This window comes from Scomber scombrus, chromosome 5, assembly GCF_963691925.1.
Source record: "Scomber scombrus chromosome 5, fScoSco1.1, whole genome shotgun sequence".
NCBI classification, from domain to species: domain Eukaryota; kingdom Metazoa; phylum Chordata; class Actinopteri; order Scombriformes; family Scombridae; genus Scomber; species Scomber scombrus.
The window spans coordinates 18,623,024-18,647,273 of record NC_084974.1 but is presented as its reverse complement, the minus strand read 5'-3'; the positions used below and the strand labels follow the sequence as shown (position 1 = coordinate 18,647,273).

The following is a 24,250-nucleotide window of genomic DNA, read 5'->3' as shown; positions in this document are numbered from 1 at the left end:
ATAGCTGATATTATCAGCCACATTTTTGGTTAATTACAAATATATCAGTATTGTAGTGTAGTGTACATGTTGGCCAAGAAATGCAGCACAGAAACAGATGTTATGAGTCTGTTGAATAACAAATATCAGCTGAGAGATTGTAGTATCAGTATCGGCCTCAAAACTATCGCCAAAGTTTAACCTAGAAAATTCTCTAAAAGCAACTTTTGCTTTTACAACCTTTTTTTCTGAGCTTGTGGATAAATGTTACAAGCAGAAAATAAAGCAAGAAAACAACTCTTTTCACCAAAGTGAAAGCAATCAGTTGAACTTTCTGTGCCTCACTGTTTTTAGTCAATAATGTGATTGACTATGGCCTTGAAATACCAAAGAGCAGCAGTCAATACAGCACAGTATTACTTCAATCTTTCTCCTCTCCCACAGTTATCATTTCAGTGCAGCATCACAGACAATAAGAGTGAAGATGACAGGCACAGGAAAAGGGACGGAAGAAGAGTCGGTCTGCATTTCAAATTACACAGCCTTATTCAGTAATTGATTTCAGCGTTTGTAATTTTCTGTAATCCTGGTGTTCACCATGAGAGGAGAGGAATTCATTTTCTGCAGGAAATGAATTAGGGGACGGCGAGAGATAAAATGAGTGTTGTAGAACACACCTGAACACAAGTGTGAGGACGAAAATGAGATTGGTCCCCCCCCCCCCCCCCCCCACCCCCACCTACGGCCAACTGCTGGTTTAATTAGCTTAGCTTAGCATAAAGACTGGAAATAGAGAGAAACAGCTAGCCTGGTTATCTCCAAAGGTCACAAAGTCCACCTACTAACCTTTGTCCATTACATTTAAATGAATACAAAAAAGTATAAATGGCTTCTGATTTTTAATAGACTTTACTAGCTGTAGCTAGTGTAATCTATGCTAAAACTCATTACTTGGTTGAGAAATTATTTCCTGATTTGTTTTAAAAGCAGCTTGTTAAAGGCCCTTAAATACGCACAATAGAATCTTTGACACTTGAAATGAACAGTATGCATACTCATTTATTTACATCACATTAACATTACAGTTAGTCATAATTATGCTACTGCACGACACTGTAATATACAAAAAGTGCTGCTGCAATTTTAGTTCAGATCACAGTCGACTTCTTCCAGACTTTCAGATGTAATTGCACACAACACAAAAAACAGAAAAACAAAAGTTTCCCTTCAGGTCCCCAAAATCACAACTCTTTTCCTATAAAATACACAATTTAAATACCCAAAGAGGTGCTGAAATCTCCTCCAACACAGTGCAAGACATTCAAAGCAGTTATTTCAACACAATTCATAAAAAGGTAGACCCCTCGCCTTCCAGCCCAGAAGTGACAGTTTGAGTGTGAAAGACTTTCAAAAAGATATTAAAACCATAACAGCCACAGAGTTTTGATCAGACGTAATTCAAGTACAACAATAGGCTTATGATTCAACAGCTCAGGTTCAGTAGAACAAAAAAGGGAATGATGAATAAAATTCCTCTCAAATGGGAGCAAAGCAACAAGTGATATTAAAAAGTCAACATGTTTACAGACTTCCTTTGCCAGTGTTTTGAATAATATTGCACTCCGAATAATTTAAATACAGTCACTGACGAGTGATTATGTTGCAATATTCACCTTTTTTCTGCAGTGAAAATGATTTCTTAAAAGCATCATTAGTAATAGATTCAAATATGACCTGTACAGCTGACCTATATGTTTTAGGTAGTTAACCAGGAATAACAAAAATGATAATAATAATAATAATACAGCAGATAAGTATTTAGAGAAAGGCTTTAAATTTGAACAAGCTACTAAATCTGCACATGAACACAGGATCATGACAGAGGGAGATTTTCAGAGTACAAAAACTAATTAATAAATACAGAGGGATTCGGTGACTTTAAACATTGTTCTGTCGCTCTCAGCCCAAGGTGAGAGCCTGTGCAGTGCCAGTTGTCTGGCCCCTCCACCTATCTGAGGTTGATTAGCCCCTGCCCCGTTGCCATGGCAGCCGTAGCCAAAAAGCTCAGAGCAGGTCAGGCAGTATGAGGCCTGGGGGTTTAGGCTCCACACAGTTAATCCAGAAATTGGCACAGCTGGCGTGGTACTGGTGGCCTCCGTAAAGCAGCTTGAAGTTGTCCGTCTCCGAGTTGAAGGCCTGGCAGAGTGAAAGGTTGGAATATGTGAGACGTGAATCACGAAGACAATACACCCAATTCAGGGAGGAAGAGGAATATGCAGGGTGTGGAGAACAAATGGGAGAACTACCTTATCACTCCACTCTGTACTACTGCTGAACCACTACTGTCACACAGCTATGATTTATCAGCCTCCGTATTTCCAAGAATACGTCTAATTTGTGTCCTGCATTCTGCAGTTGGAGGTTAAATAATAAGACCAGGCACCAATTTTCATTTACAGCATGATTCACATCTTGATTTAAGAGCTGCGCTGAGGACTAGCTTTTCTGTACATGACCCTGTTGTACATTCCTGGCAAGCTTCTCCTTAGAAAAAGCAACCTCCAGCAATAAAAAGGATTTGAATATGCATGGGTGTGCAGGCGTTCAATACCTGCTAGAAAAGATTTACCCTTTTCACTTGTTTAAAATGCCCTGCATATAATTGCATTGAAGTGTTTGCAGAGGGCAAGGAAAGAAAAAAAAAATCCATTCTGTATAAAAACTCAATCTACAGAATCACCACAATCAGATCAACCACTTGCTGATTTATTGATCACATATAAATCGTTGTTTACAGACTCTCTATTGATCTATGGATTCTCAGCAAACCAGTAAGTGACTGATTTTTGATGGAAGACTGCTGTCACGTCTGAATTCAAAGCACGTGGATCCTTCCTGCTGTGACATATTTAAGCTGCATGAGCGACTCATGGAGGCAAGACAGGCCTGTCGATATTTCTATGACTGTGGTGGAATAAATGAATATGCACCACATGACACTGAGACGTGCACAAAGAGAGACCTCAAACGTCGGAAAGGTATAACACAGTGTGAGACATCGCTATATTGTATATGGATTTATTTCCACATGCTCTCGCAGTCGTGTGGCAACTGTATAAACCTGTGAAGTGTTTCAGTACAAATCTCTACCAAAAAAGAGTTTGATTTTAACACTTAATTTGTCTCTTAGGTCAAAATTCCTGTGTTTTAATCTGTAATCATGATCTTGAAAAACATTAATAGACATTGTGCATGTTGCTGTATCGCACTTGAATGCGCACATGACGACAGACAGCCATTCGGTTGGAAATCAACTGTATCGTCTTGAAGCTCTATGTCTGAGAAGCTGATGCCACAAAAGGCAATTTCCAAAATGTGGGGGGGAAAAAATAAAAATAAATCCTTGACAAGTACTTTACAACAATGTCAGACAATGCAAGATTACTCTATAAAACAAATCTAAAAAAAAAGCTGCCAGCTGTTGAATGTAGATTAGTAAATATTAATTTGTGCATCATGACATAATGAAAAAAAGACTCTTTGGTTTTCTTAGCTTAAAAATTGAGGTCATGATGGGATTAATGGCCACCAGTTACTGTCATTCCATCTATTTCAACTTAATCTGTCAAACTTCACCATTGTGCAATGTTTTAATTAAATAAAGACACAGGATTAAAGTCCAAGTCAGAAGATTTTGATGACCTCAGTTTTAAAATTGAAGTTGATCAAAGAGCGACTGCTTCACGGGGGGAAAGGTGGTGGAACCATCATCGTGTCCACTCCTGTTGTTGGGAATACTGATCAATTTATTTGGCTCAAGATAAAAAAAGAACGACACAAATCTCCACAGAGGCAAAAAAAGAAAATATTTCAGCTGCTTTCAAAAATCCAATTTGCTTTTGTGCATGAATGACTCTCCACACATAAAATCTGAATACGCTGTAGCTGTTCAGACAACACTTGAGCGCTGTGACGCGAGTTTGCATTTTCACCGGGCCCAGCTGGAGCGCTGCGTGTGCAATCAGGAGATGCTAATGTGTGTGATGTACAGTTTAAGAGTTTTTCATCCCTGGTGAAATACTGGAGCCGAAAGCGGGAGAGAGAGAGGAATGAGTCATGTGCAGTGAATCATAGCCTCCCACGCAGAAGGAGAGGGGAGACGCATGCAGAAAGCAACAACTGCATACAAAAAAAAAAAAAAACAGCCCACCACAACACACCACAAGTCAAACGTAATCTCCACCTGCCTGAATGCAGTCTGCAGCACAGACGCTCCAGCTGGATGAAGGGCTCTCTCACGCAAAATGAATGGCATGTTTCCACGCTTTTTTTCTTTCTTTTCTAACACACACATTTCACATGCTGAGTGATTCCTTTAGAAGCTCTTTTGTGCCCTGGCCTACTTGTTTTTAGCTGGTGATGTTGGAAGGAGAGGACGCTAAATGAAAGGGTGGTCGCACAAAGACGTATTGAAATGCCTCCTCCTTTCACTGCAGAGCCTTTCCCTCTCTAACCTCAATTTTTCCCCTCACCTTTTTACCCTCTCCCACTCCCAAGTTGTCTTAGATTTCACCTGTATATCAGTTAATGAGGGCTAATTTAGTCAGTTTTAACAGCGCCAGTGCAGACACATGCTGTATATTCTTAAGCCTTTTAGCCCGGCAGCCACTGGTAACTCCACTCTGAAACAAGACTATTCATGCTTTACAGCAGATAAAAGTGTGACTCCAATAATTCAGCTGACCTTTGCAGGTGCCTGTAAAGGTTATGACCCTCTACAAAGAGACATGATTCATACAGAGGTGCTACGTGATTAGATAATATTATAATCTAACCTAAATCTAAAATCGGCTTTCCTATCATTTCTAATATCATCGTAAGAGTTCAAAATAAATGGGGCATAATTACCCTTAACTTCCTGTCATTGTCTTTTGTCAATGCCTGTAAGCACAAGAAGAGTCAGCATGATGCAGCATATTCATGCGATGCCAAAAGCAGTAGAAAGAGAAGTATGCAGAGAATGAGAAACAAGCCGAAATTCAGTTGAGTTTTTGTCAGTAAAGAGCTCCTATTTTTCCCTGTGAAGGTTTGTTGGATGAAAATATGAAAGTTATTACCCCCCAGGGCTCCTACACATTTTTTTGTCTCATTCTTCTTGAATTGATCAGAATTTATTAACTCAGGATTTCAGTCAGTGTTAGCAGCAGATGCTGACAGAAGCAGATCATTATGGCTATCACCATAGCCATTCATTGTTTATGAATAAGAAGTATTCTTTGCAGGGATAAATATGCACATAAGATTTGTGTGGTGTTTTTTTTCCAAGAAAGACATTTTGTAGATTTCTAAACTTTTTAACACCCGGTATAGTCTAAAATGTATGGATATATAAGATATAATATTTCTCTGCCTTTCTTAGCTGTGTAGGAACCCTGGTAACTTGGGCCACAATGATGCAGGCTGTGACAGAGATGGTAAACCCAACAACAGATTTATAAACTGAAATTTTGAGCAGATGGGAACACACAGGAAAAAAAAAATCTTACAACGTTTGGACCTGAATTTCATTTCGGCACTGCTGTCATATTTCCATAAGTAAAAAGCTGCACTTCAGAAAGCTGCATTAATACAAACAGCCAGAAATGCTAAATTATTCAACTTAAAATCCTTTCCAGTGCTTCTCTCTGTAATTGCACAAATTAGCATTTATCATTTAACAGAAGCGCTGGAGCATCATTAGCTGAAAAATATCACTGGTGATAAAACTTGTAACTGCTGCTGCCTTTAAATGACAAACTGTGATTACATGAAGCTGCTGCTAGTTGCCCATCTCTGCCTCCAGACCTGAAGAGGGAAAACGATGAAAAAACTGCTACATGTCAGAAGTATTGCTCTAACAGCGAGAAGGTGAGACTGAGAACTTTCGAGGAAGGATTTCACCTCTGTCTAAATGGAAAATTAAAATTCATAGCATGAATTAACTGGGAACCATTAAGCTCACTTGTTGTCAAGTATTTTTCACATTTCTTTGAAGCCACATCAACATCTCCACCCTTCTGTACCTTTGGTTAAAAAATAAATAAGCACCTCTTCACTAAAGGACAATGCAACAATCAGTGCTGCCTGCTGTAGCCAAAGCTGCTCTTTCACTTCATTATACTCTGAGGGGATGCTATTCTCCACTTGGCTATTATGCATTCTTACCCGTGTGGCTCTGCCAAAAATGTAATTAAAAGATGGGTTATTAATCTCATGCTAGTGGCACAGAGACAAAATAAAACTGCATTAATTTTCCAGCCTGGCTTTATGCACACGAGTGAGAGGTGAGAGAGAGTGTGTTTGTGTGCAGGTCTATTATCAGCTGTACTCCCTGCTTATGACTAATGTGTAAGCCACATCTGCTCGCGGCCTAGATGCCTCTCCGTCAGCCATATCTTGCCTGGACAATCCATCTGGCTCTGGCTGAGCAACAGAGGGAACGCAAGAAACAATCAGTGCCACCATCCTGCCCTCTAAACCACAGGGTCCGAGGATACCATTAATGGCCCATGTCGATGAAAATCACAGCCACTGTAGGCAAGGAGGTAGACATTCTGCACATAGTGCCCCAGTAGGAGTTAATAGGTGAACAGTTATCAGAAAACACAGAGTGTTGTTAGCTGGAAGTGGCGAGGTGAGCCATTAATTCGAGATAGAGGCGACAGAATAGAAAATGAAACCCTCCCAAGACAAAGTAACAATCTTTTTGACCTTGAAGAACCAATCCCAGAGTGTAAAAAGTCACCCTGAGGTGCCAAAGTGACAATTCTCCTCTCTCACTCAGTTGCTTCAAGAGCACACGCTGTTATCTTTAGACACTTTTTTTCAGTCATCCTTCAGTAAAACAGCTAGGAGATAACAGTGATCGTTCACTAAACCCCTCCCCAATCTGCGATTGTCCAATCACAGCTTTGTAAACTAGGCACGGCAGATCTGTCAAGCTTTGTAGTAAGAGTGATACTTAGCACTTAAACAATTTGTGGTGATGTATTTTTTCTAGCCTTTCCAAAATCAAAAAGTGTTTAAATGTAAAGAATGCACTAACGTTTGTGTAGCATGTCAGGCTAATTATCTTATTTAATATTAGTAACCTTAGTTAGTTGTAAGTAATATTAGGAGTGTGGCTCTTGATGGTATCAGAGTTAAGGCTAAGATTAGCGATCTGTAGAAGGTTTTTACAGCAACCTGAGCAAATGTTTCCTTTTCCAAACACAGTTAGTCTTCATCCTAAAGACATTTTCTCTTGTAATATTAAAAGTAACAACACACTGTTTGAAAATGTATGTAAGTAGTGTAGCAGTGAGATAACAGGATAATTTTAAATTTTTCCCTGTCGTGCTTACATTACCAAATACATTATAAAAACACTGCTGTGTCTTTATTTACATGTTTCTTATATATATCATTAACTAGTGAGGATGCTGAATTTTATCCTGGGACATGCAGGTTTTGCTTAAGTCTCTTTGCGAGATTTCATATAGCAATCAAAGCCAGCACCAGAATCAACCAACTTACATAGTTAATATTAGTTTCATTTTATTAAGGTGTCATAGCTAAAACTAAGTAAAGCTGACAATGTTGCTAACCAGAATTGAGAAACCTATTTTTATCGATCTTTGTGACATCAATGACTCAAAGTTTCAAAAATGACTAAGAATTGAGAGTTAAATCTGCCATTGTTATCATTATAAACTGCATGTGTGGTGGGAGAAGAGGAAGCTTGACAGGCGTAGCAACAGTAACTAAGGTGAGCGGAGCTTAGTGAACAGTCAACTGATCCACCTGTAAAGAGAGTGATAATGTCTGAAGCTTTCTCTCTGTTTCAGTATGTGTCGAAGCAAACAATTGCTGTTCGCCTGTGCAATAGCAGCAGTGGAGAGAAGTGAATCCTGTCACTTTGGCCCCCCACCCACTCGCCCGGGCTTGTCGGTAAAAGGAGAATAGGCCCCCTGAGGCCCCCAGTGGGAAAGAGTGGAATGAGATTTGATTGACAGTTCACTGTCTCATACTCGTTTAAACAGACGTCCAAAACTGCTTTCTTCTTTGTTCTGCAAAATGTTTCAAAGTCAAAGAAGTGTCAGTTTTTATCCGCTTTGGATGAACACAACATTCATGAAAAAAAGTATCCGGTAACAGTAAGACGTGTGTATGTGTGTGTGTGTGTGTGCACAAACCTTGCTGCGAGCATCGACGTTGAGTAGACACACCCCACAAGCCAACTCTTTGGCATTCTTGATGCCGTGCCTCAGAATACAGGAGGAGAAATCTAGGGAGCTTTCATCAGGCTGCACAAGCAGACACAAGCAGAAAAAAACACACAAACAAATTTTACTTCCTGCCACAGAGTGAATGCAGTCATTTCTATTCTTATAATAACAGCAATGCAAACAAGACTGCTTACAGTAAACATCTCCGGGCCTCATCAGCTTTTTAAAAAGACTATGCTTTACTTCAACTATGTGGAGGAAAAACAAACACCTGAATATACATCTTTCATTGTTGAAAAAGTAATGCAAACTGCTACGCTTCAATTAAACAGTGCTCTCGTTTTATTTCTCTTTCCCTCCTTGAGAAACTGTGTCAGTTTTATCTTCTTGTGAAAACAGTATTCCTCCTCTACTGGCTCTGTGGAAGAGGACAGTCCTCTTGTGTGCTTCTGTTTACAGACACTTGCAGACAGCTGGATAAATAAATCTATACAGTTCTTGTCATCCTTGTTGATCCAAACACCCGCGAACCAAAAGGCTACAGATACATTGCATCCAAATCAATAGATTATTGATCTGGACTTAATGGACCGAACATACTGGATTCACTAACATTTCATTATGTTATTGGCAGCCTTTTTATTGTTAATTGATGTACAGTGCTGTATTATCATGTGTATTTGTGTGCCTGCACTTGGAGAGTATAAAAATGTCTGGATGATAAAAGAAAGCAGCTGCTTACATAAATCAGTGTATTCTTTTTGAGTGTTTGGTTGCTTTATGTCTGTCTGTTTTCTCACCGCAAGCTTGGCCAGTGACATAAAGCCCATAAGGTTGTTCCACACGCGGCTGATGTCCTTCAGCAGCTGCTGCAGCTTCTCAGAGCACACAGCTGTTGCTTTGATGCCCAGCTCCACACGCCTTGTGACACGATACACTTCCACCACACCTGACAATGAAAATAAATAAATAAACACAAGCACACACATCATAAAAACATATTTTGTTGCCCTTTCTCCACTGTTTTTTGTCACTCGCTGTGACATGTTTGCTGCTCACAGCTCATTAAAAGCAGAAAAACACAATAAAGGAGCAGGACCTTGTCAGACCAGGCAGTGATAAGCCATCAGACCAGAGCTAGTTTTAATCTTATCCTCTCTGTCCTTCAGAGGGTGTAAGGCCACACACAGAGTTCTTTAACAGACGCTCGTACCCAGTATGCAGTGAGTCCTGGCTTGTTTATAGTGTGGTGAGCAAGTGTGTGTGTGTGTGTGTGTGTGTGTGTGTGTGTGTGTGTGTGTGATTCCTCACCCAGCAGGTACTCCATGCCCTGAGCAGACTGGATGACCTCAGTGCAGACAGAGGAGCTGCTGATGCTATTTAGGGTGTTGTTGGCTTTGGTGATTACCTGCATGTGGGATGAGAGCAGCCAGCATGTTTTTGCTCATCGTAATCATCATTATTATACAACAGCCGACCAACGTGTTTGTCATATGTGTAACTTCTGCCAAAAAGTGTATGTTTTATGTAGGTAATTTGTGAGATGTCTTGCTGACAAAATACAGACATAGACTTCTTTTGGACCAAGAAACAGCTGCCTATCTATACTTTTTTCTAAGATTAACATGATTTGTGTTCTTTTTTTATTATGTAAATAATAAAGATAAAGGGTTATTTCCAATATAAATCAGGGGTCAACAAAAGAACATATCCCAAAACTTGCATGATCAGAAAAACGTCCTTTGGTTTAACAAGTGGTTGAAACTAAAATCTGTCCCTTCTGGTTATCTTCATTTATTTGACAACTTGTGTACACAACTTGCAATGCGACAGGGTCAGACACAGGACACAAACATATACAAACCTCCAGAGCACTTTCCAGACACCTCTGCCATTCATATGCGTAGCGCTCACTCTCCTGAAACAACACAACACAGAATTATCTCAAATGAACACAAAGGCAAAGCAGAAAAGGATAAGTAGCTGTGAGAGTACTGGCAGCTTTTAACAATCCTGAGTGCTGTGCAGGAATCTGGAGGTTAATGACATCGGGTCTTGTTAGCCACGCCGACCCTGCCTCACCTCCACTTCCCCAGTCAGATCCTTGTATTTGTCCCTGATGACAGGCAAGGTGGGCTTCTCACTCAGGGTGCTGGATCGGTCCCTGAAGGGCTGCTCTGGAGCCGGAGACGGGGGCGAACGCCCGATCTCCTTCTCGCCCAAACTGTGACTGCGTTTATGTGAGCCTGAGGCAAAGACATGAGAGACAGGAGGAAGATGGGTAATGTTAGAGAGGGCCAAAAAACACAAACTCTTTTTGGTTCAGTAATGGCGATGACTCATTTTGAGATATGCACCTGTTTGTTTGCAACCATTATACTTCCATTCTGTTGCGGCTAATTCCTCCAGGACAAGAACAGCATGAGTAAATACTTAATTTGTGACAAACAATAATTACGAACAAAACAGAGGCACAAATATGCAGGTATGAATTATTCATAGGGACTCATAGACTGAGAAATCCTGGCAGGGTACCACATCAAACATGGACACAAACTCATGCTAAGCCCCGACTATTCCATTGGGGAATAGCAGTTAGCGCCTGTGTGTTTGCATTCGTGCGTGTGTGTGAGGGTTGCCCAGACACAAGTAATCTACCCCCCAACTCCTCCACCACCCACAGAGACATGCGTCATAGCTTCTCTCCCACCCGACACATAACCAAAAAGCCCCACTAGGATCAGATTACTGTTCCACTGGACAAAGAAATAAGTAAAGCCATCGTCTTCACACAAATTAAATCCAGCACTGGGAGATAAATCTATGGGGCAAATGGGCTTTTATCACAGTGCAGGAAACGCTAATAAATTATTCGAGGAACAAATCGCCAGCAAACAGTGGTTAAAAAATGAACAGTCTTTAAGTGGATATGGTTAATTTCTGCTCATGGATTTGTTGGCCTCTGCTAATCCATCTCACCAGCCACAGCCGTTATAACAAACTGTCATCTCAACACTGCCATCTAATGTCTAACAGCTTTATTGCAGATCTGATCGACCTAGTATGAGGGGTGGGGTGGGCACAGATGCTTCTTGGTCTAGTGTTGCTATGCTGTTGTGTTTTGAAATGTAAAAACATGACATATTTGGCTGCTATTTAGATATTGTCACATTTTAGAGCTAAAAAAACAATCGGTTAATCAGTTAGTCACAACAATTCTGATTATCAATTGTGGTTTATGTACTTTACTAAGGAAAAAGGCCAAATATTTGGTGGTTACAGCTTCTCAGATTTAAGGGCTTGATGTTTTTCATGTTTAATAACATCTTTTTCAGCATTTTTGGGTATTGGACTTTTCATCAGACAGGCTCTTTGAAGGCTATTTCCTTTTCTTTTCTCACATTTTCAATTTAGCAAAGTACTCAAGAGTTTAAGCGCTATCACAGTTGGCAGAATTGAAATCGCATGAGGTGACTCACCTTGAACAGACAAGTCAAAGGTTGCCAGTTCATTCTTAATCATCTCCTCACTGGACTTGACTTTGGGCTGAGCACTGGCCTTGAGGAAGTCAGACTTGCCAAACTTTGGCTTGTCTCCCTGAAAGGCACCAAACTCATCAGGAGCTTCATTTTGGTTGCCCTCAGAGCCCGCCTCAGCAGTGGTGGCGGGTGAGTCAGACTTCTCAGAAACAGTACTTGCAAAGTCCCCAAAGTCGTCCTCGTCATCAACACGGCCCTGGTCACTGGAGCCAAAGTCAGCAAAGGCTTCAAACTTGTCATCTGTAGATGAGGCATCCTCGGCAGGGAATGAGGTGGTGATCTTTGCTACTGAGGTGCTTGTGATGTTTTCAGTGCTGCCAAAGGTCAGCTCCCTCCTCTGTGTCAGGACTAAAGATGGAGGGGCTGCCCCTTCCAGGCACTGCAGCTTTCTGACCTCAGTGGGAAGAGTTTCCTCCCGGTCTGACCAATCATAGCTGGTCAGGGTGCTGAGGGCCGATGTCCCAAAGGGGTCAAATTTCAAGTCGTCTCCTTCTGTAATGACAACACAGACATACCAGTGGTTCCTAGGAATAGCACAGATGCTGTCATGATAGGTGGTATATTAATGAGTCTGCCAGAGGGACTGAGATTTCTGTCAAATTATCACTATGCCACCTATCTACAGTTCAAGTGATCTCTCATTTCTACTAATGATAACAGGAACAGGGCCTTCAGAGAGCAGGGATAAAGGTCAGATAATCCAAATTACAAAACCTACTTTCAAACTGTGTTATGGTTACTCCACAGACAAAACTTTTCATTGGAAGAAGTTTTTACCAATGAAATAGTTTGTATGAAAATAGATGTCCTTGGATTAATCATAGTAACCTGAAAATATTTTTTGGAAACATGTTTGCATTAGCTTTTGAAACCCCATTTTTACTGGAGTAGAGGTCAAGATCAGATATCTCAACACCTCCACAAATAGAATAAAACCCGCTTGTCTAGATATCACTACGTAAATGACAAAACACAGTGGGGTCCAAAAGTATGAGAGCACTTTAACATTCAAGTTAATGTGAAAGTGGTCTCAGACTTTTGGACCTCACTGTTTGATTTTTGGAATTTGAAAGAACTGGCTCTGTAACTTTAAAGGCATCCTGTGTAGCATCATTTATGCTACATTGTCAGCTGTGGCAAGAATGACATCAGACGTAGTGTAAAGGACCCCTCTCTCCATATTTTGTACTTAGAAGACAGGAAAACAAGTTCTGCATCACACCGGCAATCACAGATGTCATTACACAACACATTGATTATGGTAACTGCAATATAATTATACTAGCACTTGACTAATTTGTGTTGTTGTAACTAATGTGACGCTGGAGTAATAATAAATTCCTCCAACTCACATTTTTGGGAGTTATTATCAGGGTAAATGAGTTGTTACACATTTGTGTTGATGTTTATGATCACTAATAGAGGAGGTTTGTTTTAGAACACTGGCTGTTGTCATTGATGGCAAACAGCTTTCCTCACAATAACCTGACATCTCTTTATACCAAATACAACAAGCGTTTTGTCTCATGACTGACGTTCTACTAACATCAATAAAAGGTCTTTATTGTCATTACATCTCGTCTGTTTGTTTTTTTATCCGTGTTGTGCTGACAGAAAACAGTTTGTGATCATTTTCTTTCCGTCTAATATTATTGGACAGAGCTGGCACACATTTTTCTTAGTATTCAGGTCTGCCTCAGTTTCTCTCACACACTCACAAACACACAGAATGACCTTGCTGAAACCCTCCTATTTTGCGTGGCAGAACCTTCTGACACAGAAAGCAATTTGTGAAATTGACAAGGATCTAGTGCTGGAAGCCTTGTGTCATGAAATCATTTTATGGCCTCTCAAATAAGGAAAGGAGAAAATAAGACGGTACGCATTTCAGCAATACCAACAGTAATATTTATTACGACAACATGAGTAGAGAGAAAGAGAGAAAGGTCACAAAGTACTGTGAAATAGCTCTATCATTACAAGAGGTTTGTCAAACTAACACTTGTAAATTGGATTTCAGTCATTTAGAATACAAGGGCATGCAGAGTCAGGAAAAAAGGAAGAAAACAAACAGCTAAAAAGGTAAAACAAAGATTATCCGAGGATATAGAAGCAGAAACCAGAATGAGAAGGCACATTCACAGACTAAAATCAGTAATTCTGAGGAGATGACAAATTTGTTTAACTATTAGGATGTAAAGCAACAGGTTGTGTTTTTTTGGAAAAGATTTGAATACAGAACACTTGAAAAGCCTGGTTGTAAAGATAATTCAAAGAACAAGCTCAAGGCAGGAAGCATTAACCCTTTGAGGACCTATGAGGGAAATTGGTAGAGCGTCCCAAAAATCAATGCTTGTTTGTAGAAGATTATGCATGAAACGCACTTTAGGACCAGTGAGGCGTTAACAGCCACAAAATGAAGAGAATGTCCTCTATATGAATTTAGTTCATTATATGAATTAAGATTAAGTCCTGGTGACAGAAAAATAAGGGGATGAGAATACAACATCTGATTAATCTAAATGTAAACATGATCTTGATCAAGCACTCAAAGGGTTACAGAAAACAAAGAGGGCCATTCATACACCTGACATCCCAGAAAGGGCCTTAATTACATCCGATCACAGATGCAAAAAAAACAAAAAACAGATTTAAAGAGACAGTATCCTTTTTCTCTTGCTACAGTGATTGTTGGTCAAATCAGGCTAATGTGCACAAACTCTTTATGATCTCCTAAATAACAGCACATCATTATTACCCAAGACAACAGTGTTTAACTTGGAGTGATAACCTAAAATACTTTAATGAACGTTACTTATTTACTAAATACTGTAGGCTACATTTAATTTACATAGTTGGCAAATCACAGTAAGATCAAGGAGTCTTCTCTAGTCTCAAAATAAGAGCTCATATTCCTGTAATAAAAATACACTATTAAATCTGTATGTATACATTTTTTTTCTTCCTTTGATAAAAACAACTGGCAATACTGTTATGCATAAAATTGTAATCTTGTATTATGTTCTTGTCAATTTCACAAATTGAAAAGGCAGGCACACTGCAGCAAAAAGCAAGGCAGGAAGGGTAATACTGACTTCATTATGTTCTCAAGAGATGCAGACTGGAGAGCCACATAGGATGAATTCATGCTATCACAGATAACGGTGAAAATGAAAACGAAAAGATAAAACTGATTCCTTTTGTGCTCCAGACTCAAAAGGAACCTCACTAAAAGAAATACTGTCTCTTTAAGATTACGTGAAGTACGTACATGTCCAGAAACACAGTGCCAAAGCATGGTGAGGTGCTCAAACGTCTCGGCCTGCTACACTTAAAGAACAGGTTTCATCCTATAGCTCTCCGAGAGCATCAGATAAATAAGGGTGAAAGAAGGGAAATGTGGAGCAGCCATTACAGTGGTATAAAAGCGTCTTGAGAATGTATTGATGTTAAACTCGGCAACGTCTTTGCCCGATCAGCAGTAGCTTAACTGTTTTGCTGCAGCTCCTTCAACTGTTGTTTGAACACATCGTCTTACGTTCTCAACACAAAGGGGCCTGTAAAGTCGGCCACTGTACAGAAACTGAAATAAGGCAATGAGGATGTTTACATTTATGATTTCTGGTTTTAAAAAAAGCGGTTTTATCAATTTCATGGAAGAAAATGATATGATGGCATACATGTGACCATTTGTTCAACTGATCATTAACTGATATGTTGAGATACTTAAAGCTTAGAACTGAGACAGTTGAGTGCTTTAGTAAAAGTGAATGTCACTGCTGTCGGGTGAAGACCTTGTCAACTTGTGGTACTTTAAAAAAAAAAAAAAGAAGAAGAAAATCACAAAAGTCTAAGTTTCAAGGCTTTTACCAGACAACAATTACACACGTCTCTTGTTACATCTGTGAATGGTCTTGTGAATGATCGCTGTGAAACATGAGCCATGACATGGAAGGTGAGATGCTCGATGAAAAAATGAATAGCACTGGAGAGGAGAAGAGGGAGCGCCGCACGTGGACATTACCTGATTATTACAAAAATGGGTCAATCTCCTTTTAAATAAAAAGGACCAAACAACAGGTCAGTATTGTTTTAGGTAAACTTTAACTCCACTTTCATGGAAGTGAGGTAGGGGATAAAAAGCTGACACACTATTATGGAAACATCTCATAACCAGAGGACCATTTTATCCAAATAATACTGCATGACTAATCTGAAAAAATACTGCAGGGTATTACAATAAACGCTCACATTCAAACACTGATCTGAGGAGAAAAAAAACACCATGCATCCAGCTAATAATGTGCCTCACATTTCAACTCTTTCTGTTACACGATTCACTGTTGCAAAAATGTCTTATTTACCTTTTTTAACTAATCATAATTATATTATTTGGTAAACATTCAACACAAACCAAAAGTCAACAGTTATAAAGGTGAATGATAGCTTACAGATAATGCCACTGGTAAACTGTGATTGGAATAAATCAAGATTTGCTCCTGCAGAGGATCGTCATCATAATGCCCTCCTGTACTCAGCTGTACACACACACACACAGGTTTGTGCAGTTATCCTTCTTAGGACATTGTATTGACTTGCATTCATTGTAGACAGACTAAACCTAAACCTAAACCTAAACCTAAACCTAAAACTTAACCACAACCAATTTATGGCTAACCTTAACTTAATCTCAATGTATCCCTAACCTTAAACAGGACTTCAGAAATGACGTTTAGGGCCAGGCTTTGGTCCCCACAAGGACTACTGATCCCGACATGGGTGGTGTTAATACTGGAAACGGTCCCCAAGAGGTAACAAATGACACAAACGTGCACACGCACACACACACACAGTAACATTTGTTTAGCTATCTTAGTGAAAACATTAATAACATACTGCATTCTCGAGCCCCTTACCATCACAATTAAATGCCTGACCCTAACCCTAAACTGAACCTAAACCCAACTCCAACTTTCACCCTAAACACTAACTTTCACCCTAAAACCAAGCCTGAAGACTCATAGTGAGGACCGGCCAAAATGCCCACACTTTCCTAAAATGCCCTCACTCCCCAGATATAAAACTCAAATTGGTTCTTACAATGATAGCCATACAAGTACACACACACATACACACAGCAAACACACAGTCCAGCCTGTGGAGACAAAATGTCCACTGAAGGGAGGCGCGAGATCTGCCACTGCAGTGTATACTCAACAAACAGTGAGCTTATCCGAGTCACACAGACACCAGCAGGGGACCTCGTCTATGAACTGACTGCCAACACATCAAAACCAGACACTCGTTATTTGCAAATAAATAGATATGGGCCAGGACCTTTCTGTCATTACAATAAAATATGCAGAGAGGGAGGGAGGGTCAATATGGAGACAAAGAAAGAAGGGAGGAAGGAACTAGAGGTTTAAATAAATTGATAAATAAATAAATATAAATAAATAAATAAATAAATATCTTGAGATGATTGATGAAATGTAGAATGAATGATATGATGCGACTAATCTCATATGTAATTCATGTAGTGTTACGTCTGTCTTGAGTATTTAAACATATTCAATTATGACTTGCGCTTTGATCCCGAGTTTGGTGGGCACTGACGAGGAGAGGCCACTGCTGGCCTTGGAATTACAAGTGTGTGTGACCAAACAGGGCCTCACCAGAGCAAACGCACTAATTCCTCACCTGTAGCGGGGGGCTGGTGGGCCGAGAGACCCGGCAAGTCCAGAGAGCTGTCCGACATCACGTGCTTCAGGTCTCCGCCCATGTCCGACAGCTTCATGTCCAGCTGCACTGACAGTGCATCCTCCGAGTCTTCTTTTCCCACACTGCTCCCCCCGATGGACGGGAGGTCGAGGGACTTGACAGAGGCGGAGTCCTCCTTGGCCTGTTTAAAAGCAGCCACCTTGTCTACCAGGGTCTTTTCTGAGGCACCGAGCGCTGTGCAGAATTTTGAGGACTGGAAGTCGGCAAAGTCGTCTGGGTCACTCTTGAGAGAAGAGAAGGAGCCTCCACCGCTCTCCTTGGTGTCATCGTAGGCCAGGCCTCCCTCCAGAGACAGCTGTTTGAACACGTCATATTTGTCTGAGCTCTGCTGAGGTCGCTGCTGAGCGGAGGTCTCGCCTTGAACCCCCACACTGCTCTCACATTTAGGCTCGCCACCAGAACTGCCAAACGCCATGAAGTCAGCGAAGTCGTCCTGCGGCGCTGCCACAGCTCCTCCAGCTGCTGAAGGCGGAGCAGCATCAGAAGAGGAGCCGAAGAGGGCAAAGTCACCAAAGTCATCTGCCCCTCCCCCTGGGGGCTTCGTTCCACATGGTAAAAGGACTAGCGAGGGGGGCACAGAAACAGAGGGGAAGGTGCTAGGTTTTGTCTCAGCAGGGGCGGGAACAGAGGGAGCTATAGAAGAGAAAAGGTCCAGGTCTGCCATGTTGAGAGGGTTTTTGGGCTGAGAAAGAGATACTGCTGGCTGTTGCTGCTGTTGTGGTAATTGTTGTAGAGACTGAGAATTGGGGAAAGCAGAAGGGAAGGCAGGCTGAAAGATCTTGGCTTGTTCGGAGGGGTCTAGTGGAGAGACGCTGTCGGCGGTTTTAAAGTCTGTGAAGCCATCATCAGCGCTGACAGACTTGAAATCTGCAAATCCTTCCCCTGCGAACCAAAGAGGACAAGATACATTTTATTAAAAATATCACGGCAGACAGACATAATGGGATCCAGACAAAAAGACTTCCTCAGCCACGACTTGTGTCATTTTACAATCCTACAAGAAAGGAAGCGAGTGGATTAGTTATGACTGTGCCGCGTTATGAATGTTCATGGTAAACTTCCAGTCCTCTGATTAACTGTGCTCCTCGGGACGCAGAAAATAGCACACATCACTGCACAAACAAAGCTACATCATCTAAAGAGACACACATCCCCACTACCATGCAATGATCAGTTCAAACTGGAACAAAATATGAATAATATGCCATCATGCAAAGAAATATCCATCTTAACAATATATTTTGTCTCTTAATGTACGAATGTTTTCTCTCTTCACTCTTTCCAAGTGCAAGTGAACTAACAGAGGCCTCCAGTGCTGTTCCAATGTTTTTGCTTTTCATTTTTAAAGTGTCAAGTCTTTGTGCAAACAGAATAAGTAAAAATACAGTAGAACTACAACTGTGAAAATTATATTTAAGTAACATTTGCCTAGCTTTGTGTGCCCAATAATGTAAAAAGATAGTTTCTTTTGGAACCTGATACAACACAATATTTACTCAGATGTCAGAATAGTTTAGAAAAGACAGATTTGACTTCAGTTCAGTCTTGGAAATCACCATTAATATACTGGCTTGATGGATAAATAGGTTTGAAAAGCAAAACATTAATTATGTCAGTTTTTACTCCTGAAGTAGAATGATTCAGGCTGCAACTTGCAATTATTTTCATTATCGATTAACCTATTGATTATTTTCTTGATTATCCAATAAGTTGTTTGGTCTATAAAGTGTCCAAACATGGTGAATAAACCAGAAAATATTCACATTTGAGAACCTGCAATCACAGGATTTTTTCTTAAAAAATTACCCAATACGATAAATAGATTGTCAAAATAGTTGCCAATTAAATTATTGTTGCACATTGGGTAACTTCAACAAGGTGTGTCAGAATATGGGATATGATGTACTTTACTAGATGTATATGTTAATGTTTAAAAAAACAAAAAAAAGATTTCCAGATTGGCGCATGAAGATTGTTTCAAGATCAGTAGCAACAATTTTTATTAGGAGTGACTGTCTCAACAAGCACAGACTACATACTTTAAGTTGTTTGATATTTTTGTATAAAGTAATATTAGATTTATTTTAAATTCAATAATAAGTTAAATCACTTAAGATGGGTATTTTTTTGCATTCATATTCAGTATGCTACAAAAACTTAAGCAGCAGTAACAGAATCCTTTTGTCTTTGTGAAACATGACGTTCATATAAAGAACAGAAAAAAGTCAGAAGGTACTTTGGTATAATATATGCGTGAACTCAAACAGAGAATCTGTTCACACTGCTGGTGTGCGGTGGAAAATAGAGATAACTAATGGGCTCATCCGAGGTGGAGCCTGACAATGCCAAGGAAAGGTCACTGCAAAGCACGACTTACTGGAGTTGTAACAGCCGTGCCCATCGAAAACTGTTCTAATGAAACAGGGACGGGAAACAAACTGGTATCAACACTGCAGGCTTGCAGAACAAGATTCAGTTTAAAAAATGGCACAATGCTAATACAGCAACCTGATAGCTTCAACCAAGTTTTAATACAATGTTTAATTGGTGGGAATTTCACTCTCCTTCCTACAAATTTCAACAAAGCTTTGTTTAAAGACGATGTGAGATTGTTCTTGAAGAGAATGAATGGATTTACTAACGTGTGTGAGTGTGCGTGAAGAGGAGTTGCTTACCGACTGGTTTCTTGTCAGCTGGTTGCTCAAGTTGTCTGAACACACTGTATTTGTCTCCAATATCTGGATTGAAAAAACATAAAGAAGACCAATGTATAAAAATCCATCATCTGTAACATGGAGGTAAGTATTACCTTAATGCAGTTTGGTAATGCACTGTGTGTATTGTCCAAGGGCAAAAAAGGGTTTATAAAGTGGTAAAAACATTTCCTTAATACTGAAGGCGCCCTCATTTAAGCTGCTTTGGATAATGTTTCTCCGGTTTAAAGCTGCAGTAGGTAACCTTCAGGGAACAATATTATTTTTGAGGTAATAAAAATTCTGTATGCGGTGGATGGACAAGGATAATATTTCAGAATACGTGGAGCAGTGGTTACAGTATTCCTCAGCTGCGTCATGGCGAGATGTGCCAAACCCATCTGAGTGATGAGACGCTCTCTGCTTTCAATCAATCCTTGCCAGCTCTCTAGCTAGAAGGAGTGCGATGTGAGTCATTCCCTATGTTACCATGTTGGTTTAAAAATCTGAAGCATATTTGTACTTTACCAAGAGCAGTTTTAATGTATGAAATAAATGTGAATTTTTTTTGCCACGATTTACCTATTTTACAGAGAGCAGACAATTTTCCTAACATCCTGAAAACCCTTTGTGAGGTATTGAAGGTACCTGAGGGAGGGGGTGTAGGCTCTGCAGGCTGATCCACAGACAGCTGCTTGAAGACAGCGTACTTATCAGAGGATGTGACGGAGACAGAGGAGGAACCAGACACTGGAGTCAGCATGGTAGGTGCACTGGAAGGACACAATAGCTGTAGTCAGAAATCAGGCAGCGAGGTTCAATAGTGGAGTTAAATCCCCGTAAGCTGTCTGAGCTGATTGAACATTTGCCGTGGGTGAAAAAGTTTTGAGAGACTTTTTTTCTCTCTCTCTTTCACTCTCTGTAGACCTGACCATAACGGTGATTATGAATCCAATGCAGCTGACAATATTTATGTGTGCTGTATTAAAGGTGGTAGACAAAATAATTAAAAGAGTATATAGAAAGAGTATTCATATTTGCAAGAACAGTTACAAACATGGATCATATCAGTATTTGTCTACCATAACATACTATACTCATCTGTCATAGCATACAAAGCTAAATGTAAGCAAATGTTGTATAAACATATGTATATAACAATATAATTAGATCGTACAAAGCTGAGCATGTATAAAAATCATAATTTACATTGTTTAAATAGCTGATCTGGTGAAACACAAGAATCAAGTGCTATGGGGAAGGATTAAGCTAATTTCCCAGTGAATACCAATTTCCTCAAATCCCTTTCTCTGAAGACATCTGACAGTAACGTATGCCTGCCAGTTCAGCCTGGCAAACCTACACCAGCTTTTTCAGCCTCTCATTTAATTAAATGACAATCTCAGAACTCTCATTACTTTGCTGAAACAGTCTGACTTGTATGTTTTCAGGGGAGAAATATGATTTTTTATAAAACTCCTACAGTATGCCACTTAGATGGAAGATAATTTAGTTCTGCCTTCTCTTTGTCTTTCAACAGATAATTGCCTTTCAGCTTCCTCTCGGTGAAAGGACAGTCTCTCTATAAGGGCATAGAAAGTAATATAGAAAAATGAGCTTATCTAATATCCACTGAGGTGAATTCATTAAGCGATGACCCAAACTCATTGTTATTCTGAGGAGGTTATTGCAAGATATTAAGACAGTGTTGCTGACTGTATCAATTCTAAGATAGACAATACAAAACATAAAGATTATGCAGAATAACTGCTATAAATAACCATTCAGGGCTGAATATTAGACCCTCATCACTGCAAACATTTAGAAAATTTCTTCAGAAAAGTAGAAGTAGTAATGAAAGGAAATAATGAGGAACACTGAAGATAGTGTATAAATATATATACGATAATCTAAATTTAACAGCTGGTGAACACTTTCAGCTTTTTAACACACTGTTCAATCTGTGTAGCACATTGTTCAATTTCAGGATTCTTTATAAGTATCTCATCAGCGCGCACATTTGTTACCTGTTTTGGTGTTGTGATGCTATGCTGGTGGGAAAACTTGCACTAGAATCCCCCTGGAACTCAGTGAAGGCCTGGTCTCCTACTCCTGGCTTTGGAGCCTCCTGGAAGTCCTGAAAATCATCGTCATCGGTTTTGGTTGCCTGAGACGAGTCAATGTGTTAGTGAGTGTGATGTGAGTTATTATCAATAACAAGAAGAGGCAGAACTAGAAACATGGCTGTGTTACCTGTGCAGGAGGGAAACTGGCAATGAAGTTAGTGTTTGTGGGTGCTTGAGCCGATGCTGCGGGTGTCATTGCCATGACTGGTGGTGCAGGCGTGGGCATGGCCATGGAGACAGGGGGCTGGGTCATCAAGGGCTGCGGGTGCTGGGGCATGACAGGAACCATGGCCATAGCCAGGGCAGGAAGGTTGGGCACTGGTGGAGAAGGGAACTGACTGAGGATTTCCACATTCATTGCTGGGAGGCCACTCTGAAACAAGGGAAACAGATCTTAGGGATGAGCTGGTCAACAAATCCAATGAAAAGGGCAAAACTTTAATATTTCATCTTTTGATTGGTTAGAATGTTGTGATGTAAAATCAAAATGTCAACTAATTTATGAAAGATAATTAAAGGGAGAGAGATCATGAGGGCCGTTAGAGCACAGTGGCGAATCTCAACCTATTTTATCTGCTGGCGTTATGTATTCACTGAAGTAGGAAAAAAGACTTCTGTTTGCACATAAATTATTCAGTAGAGGCAGATTTCTTTTGAACAGATGTCACTGGCAGACTCAAACTTTTTTCACCACACCTTGTTGTGCTAGTGTTTTAAGACTCTTGAAGATTTATATCACCAAATGTGTCTTATTATTCCTCGCATGGAAGCGGTTGCATGCAGTGTTTCGTGAGCTGCCTGCAGATTTGCATCCTCCCAGGGGTGCTGGTGACAGGCCCGAGCTGAGGATGATAAGAAGCCTCCTGCCAAACTCGTTTGAGGGGGGCTCAGCCATGTTTTCGCCTAACAATGCTTCACGAGCCCTGGGCTGATTCACAGCTCTGCCTCCTTCTCCTGGTTTCCAGCTAAGCTTGTCTAATTTCAGTGTAGAGTTTGTGGCGAGGCGCCGGGGAAGCAATGGGAGGTGATTAGTGATGTCATTTTAAGTGGATAATTTGTCTGGACGCCAGTGTTTACCTGCGCCACACCAATTAGTGAAAGTACAGTGTAGAGCTCCTCCTTGGTCAGCATGCCAGGTGTTGTGCGGTTGGCCGTTGCCCAGATTTGACCCAGAGCTTCCCTGGGAAGACCTGATGACATTAATATTGGGTAGAGCTTGGCTGTGTCTATCCCTGCTGGGGTCATGGTGATTTCAAGAACCTTCTTGAACATTTCTGAATACAGAAAAACAGAGACGAAAACATTAATGTATGCTTGAAATGTAGAGAAAAACTTCAGCCATTAGTGTAGTTTCATTTCTTTCCACATAACACAGACTAATATCATGTCGATATGAATACCTGGAACGTTATACTCGCTGTATTCATGTGTAAATGTTTACCTGGGACAAGGCTGTCGTTGTAAACCCAGGCTGGCAGCATGGGCTGAATGTGCTCTTGTTGTGGGTAAACGCCAACACCCGCTGTCACAAGCAGAGAGAGACGCACACAAACACACACACAGAGTTAGTCGTTGTTGCAAAAGCCTTTCCCAGGCATACGATTTGCCAAGCCTCTTGGCAGCTGAGCCCTGCTGGTACCCAACTCAACAAAAATCATACACCTGATGTCTGGAAGGCTCAGTGCAGATGTAATGCTCCCCTGCACTGAATCACAAGCATCCTGCCACGTCAGACTTTGATAAATCAGTCTGCATTTTCCAGCTTCAAGGAGAGGGGAGGATGTGTTTGCCTTGTATGAAAAATATCTAAAAGTCTAATTCTACTGTTGACGTCGACCTTAATAAAGTTATTTTTCCTGCAAATAGAGAAGAAAAAAAAGCTATGG

General features: G+C 40.4%; 1 protein-coding gene across 3 annotated transcripts in view; it reads right to left on the bottom strand.

Annotated features, from left to right (window-relative positions):
• Positions 1 to 1,018: 1,018 nt before the first annotated feature.
• The window catches only part of synrg (synergin, gamma), a 35,670-nt gene continuing 12,438 nt past the window's right edge, over positions 1,019 to 24,250 (bottom strand). For 2 of the 3 annotated variants that reach the window (XM_062418786.1, XM_062418785.1), the window contains 14 exons: positions 23,806 to 23,886; positions 23,442 to 23,638; positions 22,492 to 22,737; positions 22,266 to 22,405; positions 20,887 to 21,011; positions 20,221 to 20,283; positions 17,465 to 18,427; positions 11,705 to 12,256; positions 10,308 to 10,471; positions 10,090 to 10,143; positions 9,537 to 9,633; positions 9,026 to 9,174; positions 8,193 to 8,303; positions 1,019 to 2,175 (listed from right to left, as the gene is read on the bottom strand). In XM_062418786.1, coding sequence (XP_062274770.1) covers positions 2,044 to 2,175; positions 8,193 to 8,303; positions 9,026 to 9,174; positions 9,537 to 9,633; positions 10,090 to 10,143; positions 10,308 to 10,471; positions 11,705 to 12,256; positions 17,465 to 18,427; positions 20,221 to 20,283; positions 20,887 to 21,011; positions 22,266 to 22,405; positions 22,492 to 22,737; positions 23,442 to 23,638; positions 23,806 to 23,886 — 3,074 coding nt within the window. In that variant the 3' untranslated portion in view covers positions 1,019 to 2,043. Of the gene's footprint in view, positions 2,176 to 8,027; positions 8,067 to 8,192; positions 8,304 to 9,025; positions 9,175 to 9,536; positions 9,634 to 10,089; positions 10,144 to 10,307; positions 10,472 to 11,704; positions 12,257 to 17,464; positions 18,428 to 20,220; positions 20,284 to 20,886; positions 21,012 to 22,265; positions 22,406 to 22,491; positions 22,738 to 23,441; positions 23,639 to 23,805; positions 23,887 to 24,250 lie in introns of all 3 variants that reach the window. The other variant, XM_062418787.1, reaches the window with a different exon arrangement.